General features: G+C 41.5%; 1 protein-coding gene across 1 annotated transcript in view; it reads right to left on the bottom strand.

Annotated features, from left to right (window-relative positions):
* Positions 1–12,607, bottom strand: part of grin2aa (glutamate receptor, ionotropic, N-methyl D-aspartate 2A, a) — a gene marked incomplete at both ends in the record, with an annotated part of 126,815 nt that overhangs the window by 20,921 nt on the left and 93,287 nt on the right. The window contains 3 exons of the mRNA XM_083976378.1: positions 102–255; positions 1,419–1,590; positions 5,350–5,552. Coding sequence (XP_083832504.1) covers positions 102–255; positions 1,419–1,590; positions 5,350–5,552 — 529 coding nt within the window. The remainder of the gene's footprint in view (positions 1–101; positions 256–1,418; positions 1,591–5,349; positions 5,553–12,607) is intronic.

Here is a 12,607-nt window from a genome sequence, read left to right as displayed (position 1 = left end):
AATACTCTTTTGCACTCACTCAAACGGAAAAAAAGCAAATAAGACAGATCTTTCTCTCCCTCTCTCCAAAAACCCAGCAACAATAATTCGGCCGCAGTTACCGAGGAAGGCTGACGGGGAGACAGTTCCGTTGCTACGGGAGACCATGACGCTGATCCCGGTTTCCACGAACGGGACGGAGAAATCGATGACCTCAGAACGCTCCTCATTGATCGTCAGAGATCCGACGGCCATGACGGCTTTCTTATAGACCACCTTTGAGGGGCAGAGGAGAGCGGAGAGTGGAGAGGAACGTGGGGATAAAGGGAGGGAGGACAGATGGATGGGTGGATGAGAGAGATGAGTGATGGAGGAAGGAGAAAGCGGTGAGGACAGGGAGAAGTTGGGAGATGGATGTGAAGAAAGAGGAGGAAGACAAATGGTAGAGAAGCAGTGGGGAGGGGTGGAAGAAGGGAATAAAAGGAAGAACATTAACATCATATTGTTCAGGTATTCACAGTGGTTTCCCACAAGAGAGGGACTCAAATGCAACAAAAAATCAACATAATTTCAAAAGACATAGCCACCACATGAAGCTACAGTACACTCATTATTGTGTTTGTATCAAGTGACTAAAAAGTGAACTAGGATTTGAACAAAGGGCAGCCAAACAAACCGTCAGACTGACACTGATTTTTACAAGATAGCTCTTAAGTTATACGCTGCAGTAGTCTACAAACTCCATGTACCCTCTGCTAATTCATCTTAAAGGATAGTACAGTAAAAAATAAAAACAAAAAGGAAAAGTAAAAAGCAAAGCCATGCAGCAGAATGTGAATTTCATTGGTTGCACATTATTAAAGTTTTTAATCTGAGGTTGACTCTTAATCAATATAATCTACATGCACACAAGCGTCACCACTGAATGAGATGAATTTCAACTGAAGTGAATAAAGACGCCATAAAATATACGGACAGCTATAAAGCTTATGGTGTTAAAATTTACCTTCAAGTTGAGGCTGGTAATTAAAGCTATGCAAAGGAGTTTTCTGCTGGAGTAGCTAAGAATGTTTACTTTCTGAGCATTTACAGCTGCTGCAGAAGCCTCATAGATGATTTTCTTTTTTTAACCCTGCGAAAGTTTTGCAAAGTCAACACTTAAACATTCTTTTGGAGCATACGGAGCAAGAATATCCTTGGCTTGTATTTTGCATTTCGAATGTCCTACAGAACTTAAAGTGATGACGAATAATATTGTTCCACATCAGTTCGGCATTAAGCATTGCCACCTCTTTAATAGAATAAACTCTGCTTAGACAGGTTACATATTAGTAGAGTCTGAAAAAACTTCTATTGACTGAACTCAGGTTTAGGTTGAATTACACACACACATACAGTACAGACACAAACACACACACATTGAGGCATGTCCATCTTACCTCTCCCACCATCCCATTCCAGACATTGTTAATCTTCTTGCCATGCTTGCCATTGGTTACCAGGTACAGGTCATAGGTGAACTTTACGTATTTGGCAATTTTCTTCAGAATATCGATGCAGAAGCCTTTGCAGCACTTCTTGATGTATGTCCCACCAGCCTCTGTTGTGTTGCTGCAGAAACACAAACAAGAAACACACCCACACATCATTAGATGATGATTTTGAACAGCAGCTGCTTCAGTCAGGTATCGTCTTTGGTTCACCCCTGTTGGGAAATGTCAGGGAACAGAACAATTCACACAGTCCACATTAAACTTATATTGAGTGTGAAGTGAATCCGCTCTTTGTGAAGAAAAACACTGACCATGTAAATCCGTGTTTTGACTTTAGACTCATGGGATGAAAACAAACAAAACAGGATTTGCCTCTCTTTCCATCATCCTTGTTAAATTTTTTTTGAATGCACCAGTGAATAAATGTCACCCTGGGACTTTTTCACCTTTAAGTTGAAGTTGTTCTACTTAGAAATGACATCAGAAGACTTGAAAAATATGTTTCTCCTCTCCTTCTACCTCTCTGTGTCTCTAGAGAAGGGGGTTGTGACGGCACTGCATCTGCAAGCCTTGTACCATCTGTGTGTATGAATTTGAGAGCAGGAGAGTTCAGACAGTGTTCACACACACACATACAGGCACGCGCGCACGCACATACGCACGCACACAAGAGTGCACATCAACTTTCAGCCACCTGGGACTCTCATTTAACTTTTAGATGTGTGCTAATTAGGAGAAGATAGCCTCGCCCTTTAGTTTAACAACAACCTGGGCACAAACTTGATGGAAAGTGAGAAAAAAAAAGAACATGCCACATATGCGGCTGTGACTCTGCAGTTACCTTCAGAGCCGAAACTCTGTCACTTTGAAACAATTCTGTAACGCCAGAAATTATTTTTCTTTTTTTTCCGCCCCAAGTGCAAACTCCTGTGTAGTCACCATTGATCTGTCAAATGAATGTCATCCCAAGTGGATTTTTTCTTTCCTGTATCAAAACTTAAAAGGAATTTCCTCTTTATGGTCTAATAGGTTCACACAAGACAGAATAGGTTCATTTGAAAAAAGATGGAAAAAAAAGAAAAGAAAAGAAAGAAACACTGCTGGCTGGCTGATCAGTCAGCAGTTGTAAATGACTCTTTTTTATGAAATGTTGCAATCACCCTGGGGGGTTTTCTACGGATGTAACCAGAGAGTATATGAAGCAGCTGTTGGAGCTCATTTAAAATGAAATAAATAAGCAAATTCTCAAACAAGCCATGTGTCAACAAAATCAGGCTAATTAATTGCCATTATAGGTTGTGGTTCCTCATCAAAGGGTAAAAATTAAGACTTTTGAAGAAAAAAAAAATCCTTTGTAATGTGACATGTGTTTGCTGCACAAAGCTTCCAATGTAGCACAATCGTTATGGTAACAACTTCCAATAAGATAAGGCAACATGGATTAACGGACAGTTACAAAGCTGGACTATGGTGGCTTGTGGTTCACTGTGTATAGGCCACTTGAAAGGCATTCAATAACTTCAGTAAATCAAATTTCGATCTCTCATTTTCTATGCCGAAAACCAAAGAAACATGACTCCTAAGCATGGTATGTTATTACGCTATGTTATGCTACGCTACTGTGACTACATGACAAATAGTGGCACAGAGAGTGGGCGGGGAGCGCAGGGAATGGAATCTGTGATAGCAAAACAAGGACAACGAAGTCAGCTCTCCGGCAGGTTCAGCTGGCAGGGCAGTGGCAGAGCAAGCATATAGGCCAGAGCTGTAATAGCTGCATTTATGAACACAGTGTACCCACTTAGGCAGGCCATAGTACAGATCAGGCAGTGAGAGCATGTGATGTTATGGAGGCTGTTTGTGAAGTTGCCAGGCCAACTTGATATAGAAACACTACAGGGCCTGAGGGGTCTCCAGAGAGGGCAGTGTGGGTATATGTGTGATTGTGTGTATATGTGTGTGTATTACTCTGAGTATGGCTTGTTCTTAGGCCCAGCCTGGATGAGTGAATTTGTTGGTTCCGCATGCATGGATAGTCCACCCACCACCCCCCTCCCCACCCCCATCTACACCTCCCCTCACCCACTCCTCCCTCTTTCTTTCTGCCCCTTCCCTTCCCTCCATCTATCCGTCTTTCTCCAAATGGACAGTATGGATGCTTGAGTGGGAATTGCGCTGTGGGAGGGAGGAATGCACCCGGATGCATTGGCCTGTGAGTGAGTGGACATGTGGCAACAGAGAGTGTATATGAGCTTGTGTGTTTGTCTTCCTCCTTGGAGATGCTTTATCCTCCGCCCTACTTCACAGTGATTCTGGATGAAAATCTCTGTTGGCCTCTTCCCTGGGACCCTATTACCACCTAATCAGCTCTCTCTGTGTGTGTGGCCATGTGCGTAGTAGTTATAGACATTTTGTGTACATGCATGCATGTATATACTGATAAGAGTGACACAAAGTGTAACGTCTACAGTATGTCCCAGTGCAGAAAAATTTTAGTATTTTTGCAAATGGGTATGAGAGAGCACAACATTGAAGCCATACATCAGAAGTGATAATGGCATACTTGAAACATGTGTTTGTAGGTCTGTGGGTAAAGCCTCAAGTTAGGTCCTTTTACCTAGTGGAGACTCTTTTTTTGAAAGTGAATATCCACTATGTGAGGACTGAGGATGGTGTTTATGTGTAACTAGAGTTTATGATTAAAGTTTCATCGCTGCTTACAACTCAAACACCAACAAAAACCTGAAAATGTGTGAAAATGACACAAAGTGTAAACTGTATTCTGTGAAAACCGTAGCCATTGAAATACAGATTTGCGGCAAAAATGCATTAGGTCTTGTAAAATGTTAGATGTCTAAATGATGTTTTTATGTTAAAGTATGACATAGCAGTAAGTCTCCAAACAGGTGGGTTTTGCAATTTTTTTTTTTACAATATCTCTTCCATTCATTTTCTATGGGAAAATTCTCACTGTTTTTCACCATGGTTACTCTGCTGAGAAAAGTCATGGCACACCATTCCTGATCAGGCCATGTTTGGATCTATAATTTATCTGGGTTTTCTCAAAGCTCCCAAACTAATGAATAATAATAATAAGAGGTACAGTATGTAGGATTGCAACATGCCTTCAATGCTTTCCTTCAGAAACTCTCAAGCTCAGCAATAAACACAAAAATAGTAAGTGTGTGTAAGCTACTCTCACTGTGATTGTGTACACAAAGTACATACTATAGGGGGAGGCTAGAAATTTGGGCATTAGAGAGAAAATTGGTGAGGAAGGAAGTACACTGCTGAGTTCAGCAGTTGCCTCCATTTTCGGGGAAGGAAAGACACGGCTGCATAGATCACTCTTGCCATGCTCATGAGAGAGCGGACACACACAGTGCAGGGGAAAATGGAAAATGTAATCTTTATCACCTTGCGATTACCAAATACACTGAAAAAAAATAGAATTAAAAATGGAATTAAAATTTCTGTCATGCTCAGTCCCACTTGGATGGATGTGACATTATATTTTGGTCTGTGTCACTGTGTCGAACAATAAAAGTTACAGCCTTGAACCCACAGTACCACAGTGTGAAACAATTTGTGGAATTTCTCATTTAATCACAACGCATTACATTTTTTTTGGAGGTCAATGCCACATTTGACACTGACGATGGATAGTTGTTCACCGCATTTAGCTTGTAGCTTTATGCTGAGCGGAGTCAGTCACACTTTAACTGATAATAAACTAAATTTGACATTATCCAGTGCACCATTTCAAAGTGATAAATCTGTCTATCAGGGTTATCTACACCATCAAGCGTTGGTACTTTATTTTGTCCGGAGCATCCTTTCTGAACATATTATGTAGATAGATAAAGAGCAGACTTACTCTTTGATATGCTTTCTGCAGGGGACAGAGTTCCTCATGCAGGTACCAGTGAGCCTCTCTACGTCCTCCACAATAACGAAAGGTTTCTCCTCCAAAGTGACAATAGACAGGTGGTTGTCATCAAGCTCAGCATCACCGAAGGAGTTGAAGCGCGGCCACACCGGGTACTTCAGTGTCAGGCTGCCATTGTCCAGTTTTCCCATCTGGAAGGAAGAAGAATGAGGGGGAAAAACAGGTGAAATTATAATAAATACGCTGCAAAGTCTCTCACTGAGGCAGTGAGGTAGCCAAAAATTAGAACAGTTGAATTCACATTTTAGGTATTTATCCAATACTTCATTAATATTGTGCAGGCTGGGAGTCAGCATCTGCCTGAAGACATTTTCTGTAACAATGGAACTGGCTGTTGCTGGATTTCAAGCCATGAGCTCACACTGAAAAGACAGTGTCTCAAAACATTTATATCCCACAGCCCTCAGAACAAATTTAAGCAGACAGGAAGTGGTGGGGAAACTATGTCCACCAGTCACTGATCATAACACGGCACCATTTTTTTGAGAAACAGAGTGTTACTTTTCTTCACCTGTAATAAATAATAACTCAAACCAGGCAGGAAGTAGAGCTGTCAATGTTACATGTGTTGCCTACGACTTACACATACAAATATGAATACATGCTGCTGACAGACCATAATAAATGTGGCTTCTGGTATGGCTGTAGGAGCAACATAACAGATTAAAAGCATGGTGTCTAGGGATGCATGACAAAATGCACACACAGGAATAACACTGTGCAGTATAGCTCTGAATGCAAACATATATAAGGAAGAAAGTGGGGTGGTTGCAGTATGATAGTGCTGTGATGCTGTTAATAATTTAGAAAGTTTTCAGAGCAGTGATGTCACACATTCCCCTATGGATGCTCTTTACCTATCCACAGCTGTCAGTGAGTGCATGTTGTGACTGTGTGCGCGCATGTGTCAGTGCGCATACGCTATTTACGTATGTTTTTGTCAGACAGGGGAGTCAGAGAGAAAGAGAGAGACAGCAGCAGGCAGCTAGGCTTTTGCTCAACTCTCAATTATTAATGTTACAGGAGCCAGAAAATAGCAAAACCTCGCTCTGGCTCTACCTCCATTTCACAAGTCTTTCTTTTTTCTCTTCTGTCTCTTTCTCTCTCATTCCAATATTCACACAGCTGCGGTGTGGAGTGAGGTGGATAACTTTATAGCCAGTTTGTGTGTGTGTGTGTGCGTGTGTGTTGCACTAATAAACACATTCGGCATGTGTGCATGTGTGAGTAAAATCTTATTTGGAAAGTATTAGAAAGTTAAGCGCACACCATGAGTCATAAATATACAGTAATATCGCAATGCTAATATGTAACCTCTCTGACCCCGGGGCCACAGGACAGTGGTTGTTAGCCACACGCACGCACACACACGCACACACACACACACACACACAAGTTGCTTATCCTGCATGCCTGGCTAAGTCATTAACAGGCGAGCAGAGAGGAGGAAGTGAAATTAGCATTTTAATTGTTTTGCTTTGAGTGGTTTTCTATCCTCTGACAGGGATTAGAGTCTTTTCTCCGCTCTTAGACGGCACCACTGTCAACAGCTCACTCTGCTGTCGGCTACATCTCTCAGTGTGTGTGTGTGTGTGTAGGCATTTGTTGAGGAGGGGAGGAGGGGAGGAGGGGAAGGGCAGGACGGTACGCTGAGGTGGCATGTGTGCTGTTTCTTGTGTGTCACCTTCACTCTCCAGGGAGCAGCCGCATTTGTCTATCTGTCTTACCCCAGCTGTTTTGGATTTCACAAGTGAGTGAGTTTGGTGGTCATATCTGCACACACGCCCATAGTGTGTGTGTGTGTGCGCGCGCGTGTGGTGTCTTTGGGGTGGAGAGAAAAATTAGGAAAAGGGATTGGCAATGTAAAAGTGTGCACGATAAGTACGGCAAAACTTGTGTGACAGAAATAAAAGGGGACTGGGAAAAAACAGAAACAAAAATGCTTGAACTACACAATATAATGTGTAATTTAATTAACACTCTAAATTAACATGTTTTAGCCCAATTTGTCATCATCTTCACTTTTTTTTGGCTTAGTTTCCCTTCTTGTTGCACCTTTAACTGTCATCTACTGTATTCAGACCGCACACCGAACCTGAAAACTCACAACTCAAATCTGAAGCATTCAATCATTACATAAGCTTTTGAGGAGTGGCCCTGATTTGGTTGGATGAGTCAATAAACTCTGAGGAGAGATAAATGCTCTGCTCAGAAGATGTTTGAAAAGAAGAGGAGGAGGATGAGGAGGGTAAGAAGAAGCTGACTTCAGCAGCTATTCTGATTTCCTGTCCTCCTGCTCTCCTCTTCCCCCTTCCTCTCTTTCTCCCCCTCTCTCTAATTAAAGAAAGAGGGGTTATAAATTAATGCCCGGAGAGAGGGGAGAGGATTCTCTCTCTATCGACCGGCCAGGCAGCAGAATGTTGAATCTACCGTTATGAAATACCAGATATTACACACACACACACACAATACAAAGAAAGTAGTGCATGTGCTTGTGTGTAAAGTGACAGTTAGGCCAGTGGGAGGTTATGATGATAGGGCCTGTGGGATTACTGCATTATAACAGCCCATAGCGGCAATCCTATCGCATCATCACCCTGCGACGGGTTTAGAGCCACTTGGTGATGAGATGACACTCTGCCCCAGAAGAGCTGTGTTTTGTTTCATCTACTACTCTTCCTTTTGTCAGCTCAAACCTGGCCTCCTTTATTCTGCTCTCTCTGTTCTCCCCCTTGTCTTTCTTTATCTTTATTTTTTGAAAGGCCTTGTTCTTTGTTCCTGCATGTCGTGCTCTCTATTTCATCTTTTGCACACCCTCCTCTTTCTCTCTCACAGTTTCTGTCACAGTGTTTTTGACCTGCACGCACGCACGCACGCACGCACAGGCGAAAACACAGCTAAACAAGTGACTGATAAAAGAATAAAGAAAAACAAGGGTCGGGGCTCTTACACTGAGCACCTTCTTTGTGCCAGTCTCACTGGGAGAGTTATCGTTGTGGCAAGTTGCATTATGGGAGAATGAGTTCCTAATAGCGTGGAGAAACCCATTCAGTCATAAAACAGTATCTGTCACTCCTGTCAGACAAAATTATGTCGGCAAAATGGATTCTGCTCTCCCTCTCCTACGCTCGCTCTGTTTATATGTGTGAATGTGTGCGTGTGCCTGTGTGCATGCATGTGAAAGCATGCACGTGCGTGTGTGTTTTGTATGTGTGTGTGAGAAAACAAGGAGAGAGAGAAAGAAGATGACGGAGTGGAAGAGCGGAGAGAAAACTGCGTGCATGGATTAAGACATCTTTTCTTAAAGTCAAGCTCTTTTATTAAGACTCAGAGAACAGTGATGCCTGAATAGGAAATGCATGTGCGTGTTTGTGCGTCAATTTGGGAGTGCGTGTGTGTGTATTTGTGTGGACACACGTGGGCTTTTCTGCCTGTCTGCTCTCCATATTGTGATTCTCCAAGCACAAATCCCATGCTGTCTGTAATAATTATTTTGTGAACTGGCTGCTAACACTGCAGCAGTTCCTGAAGCAATTTACACACTCCAACTACTCAGCAGGAATAAAACACAACATCCTGGTTCTGATCGGTAAATAAACTTTTCTCATCCAGTTGCTGAAGTTATACTGTAACTCTGAATATAGGAAAGAAATGCATAATCATTTCTGCCATACCATTGATTATTAAGTTTCTCCTGCTGTGACATGGTATTGTGTTTTAATACATATTTCAGGGTTCCTACAGTACACATTTGAAATTTCCAAATTCCATACTTTTTCCAGACCCTAATTTCCAGACTTCACGTTAAAATATTCATATTATTTGTGATATGAGTAAATATATATATATAATATAAAAAAAGCATGCAATTTATCATTTATTTTCATTATTCTGAACGTGTTTGCCATTATGTAGCCAAATCATTTCCTGGAGATTGTAGCTAGGTACAATAGCGCATACAAAATAATTAACCCAAATAACTTCAGATGAGACCAAACCCAGAGAACTATTAAGAAAAATATATTTCCATATAATAGTTTCCATTTTCCATACTTTTCCAGACCTGGAAATGTATAAAATCAAATTCAATACTTTTCCATACTTTTCATACTTGCGTAGGAACCCTGATATTTATACACATTTTAATACATGGTCTCCTCCACAACCAGCATCCTGGACATCAGCCCCACTTTGGCTTTTTTGACTGAAATTTGAAATAGTTTTTATGGATATCCCCTTGAGATGAACAGCCATTTTGTTTACAAGGGGGATAGGGGGTGTTAAAAGTGTAACTTAAAGGCATTTTAAGTGATGGAACAATGATAACAAAACCGTTCAATATGTATTTTAATCACAGATCCGTACATATGGGTTTGTGTGTTTTCTATAAAACTTACTAGTTTGATAATGTGTTAAAGATTAATTTAGTACAGAGGATTAGGGCACTACTATGTCCTGATTTTAAGAAGAACCATAAGGAAGCAACAGCTCAACTGTTCTGGGATCAGTCCAAAGATTTATCATCTTTAAGACTAGTAATGTGTGGGATTATGAATATTCAGTTAAAGCTACATATTCAGATTCAGATCAAAGGCAAATACATATATGAAGTAAACATTTTGCAGAGTCAAGCCACTCATGTGTTTGTGCACATGTTAATATGGAAAGGGTGGGGGAGGGGGGGAGTTATAAAGTAAGTTTTAACCAAACCTACTCTCTGCTCGTGTGTATGTGTGTGGATTTTATCCTCAAAGTAAAACTGAAGCTCCATTAAAACTCTTTGATACTCGATTAATATATTGCTAAAAAAAATCATAGCATGCACCATCTTGATATTATGTGTCGGATATGACTTGTACAGCACTTTGTTCAACAACGGTTGTTTTTAACTGTGCTATATAAATAAACTTGAACCATCTCTTTTTCTACACAGACTGGAAAGCGCCTGCTGACAAGGCCACATCCATCTCATCTTCTTTCCTGATACTGTATCTTGTGATTTCTTCAGCACATTTCTTCCAGATAAAAGCTTAATTTGGGATAATTCCCTCATAATGCCACACTGGATCCAGTCAAAGCCACCCACATGAAATGCTGCAATCGGTGCCTCTTTTGAATTAAACTGTAATTTACTGGTGAAAAATTCCAACACCGTACACATCCAGCCAAACAGCGGTTGAAACTTTAAATGACATTCTTCCCAAAACTTAAAAATCTACCGTCTCACCAAGTGCATACGTGTTGCAGAGAACAGCAGGTGCAGGTGCTTTGAAAACCTGAGTGCTAAACACCTGTAGTGGGTGAGAATGCATGTGGCGATTGCTCAGTTCCACGTCTCTCTTCCTCTGTTTCCCTCTCTTCCTCTTTCCTTCTCCTTTTTCTTGTGCTCATTTGCTCTTGCTATCTCGGCCCATCTGTCTCTATCGCTCGCTTGTCTCGGTAACGCTCCATATTGCTCCCCTCTTTCTGTCTCTTCCTCCTCTGCCCCAAGGGGACACATTTTATATTTTTAGTGCATATCCATATTTTAGTGCAGTTACTGAATTTTTATCTCTTGATCATCATGGAAGTCTCTCTCTCTCTCTCTCTCTCTCTCTCTCTCTCTCTCTCTCTCTCTGTGCCGCTGATTTCTGGTGCATGGGTGGGACGGCTGCACCAGATAGAGAGAGAGAGAGAGAGAGAGAGAGAGAGAGAGAGAGAGAGAGAGAGAGAGAGAGAGAGAGAGAGAAGCTCCCAATTATGTTTCCACTTTGGGTCTCCGTGTCTCTCTTGCCTTCAGTCTCTTTCTCTGCACCAGAGCGAAGTGGTACTGATCAATTTCACAGGCTTTCTGTTTACAACAACACACTCTACCTCCCCTCAGCACACCGACAAAGGGTCTTTTGTGTGTGTGTGTGTGTGTGTGTGTGTGTGTGTGTGTGTGTGTGGGTGGGTGTGTGTCAGTATGAAATATGAAATAGTGAGTCTCAAAGATTGGGTGGAGACTGTGCGGATTGCGGCAAACTAAACCGAATACTGTAACACGCACAGATGTGACCTGAATAAAAATCAGATTGGTTGAAACACAAGTCCCTTGAATGGTGTTTCTGTCAATAACCTGTGTGGGCGGGGAAACATACACACACACACACACAAACAAACAGGAGCAGTGACCCTTCGCCATCCCAATAATGGTGGTCTAAAGTTTTGATTAACTGACCACGACAGCTAAAGATAGACAGAGTGCCCAGATTATCTGGCTTGGGAGAAAAAGTGAAGGAGATGGGATGGAGGGAAATAAATGGAAGAGATGACGGAAAGGTTGTGGCAGAGAGGAGAAGTAAAGAGGTGGGCAAAGAAGATCAGGAGGAGAGGGAAAGAGGGAGAAGACAGATGGGACAGTGAGGTAGGATGCAAGATGTCATGAGAGAAAGAGACAGTGGGAGGAAGGAGACAAAATGTGGTGGGGATGTAAAGGAAGGAAAAGACGAAGAGACAACATCCATCTTCCTTTCTTTCTTATCCAAATCCTATCTTTAGCCACACCTCTCTTTTTTGCTATTCTTCTCTCAAGCTTGTCTTCTCAGCCTCACCCACTCTGAGCTATGAGCAATCGGGGCATTAAATATGAGGTATTTAAGCCTGCATGAAGCCCAGCCAGATGTAGGTATAAAGATACATTGCTGCCATTTAAAGTCCATTAAAATGACCAGAATAGTCAGCCATTTAAAGTGGCCATTCTTTATATAAGTTTCCTTCCGTTAACCAGTTTAAGAAACCTATGAGCGTGTTGGTAAATGAGCTCATTGATCAACATCAAGTGCTGCATGATGAGACAGAGGCATCATTTTTAATCCTGGTCTTCAGCACTTTTTGCTGCTTTTGTTCATGCAATTTATTTCTGAGGTCACCTGCCAGCCAATGGCTTTAGACATTAGTGTAATGGCTTTTTTCTGTTTCTACAGATAGCAACCTTTTGTCTGTTAAGCCACCATGATTATCACTGCTGACTCAGATTTGCACGTTTGGCAAAATAATAATAATATTAATGATGTAATAGAGAAAGATAAAGGACAACAAAAATATAAATAGTAAGGAATGATATTAGAATAATGAAAAGGCAAAATGGAGAAACATACAATAAACAAAAGCAATAAAAATGCAGAGGAAAACACAAGATGAAAGACAGCCAGGATTTTTGTTACGA

Source organism: Trachurus trachurus (assembly GCF_905171665.1).
Source record: "Trachurus trachurus genome assembly, chromosome: 8".
In the NCBI taxonomy this organism is placed as follows: domain Eukaryota; kingdom Metazoa; phylum Chordata; class Actinopteri; order Carangiformes; family Carangidae; genus Trachurus; species Trachurus trachurus.
Note: the sequence above shows the minus strand (reverse complement) of the source record. Positions and strands in the feature narration are given on the sequence as shown.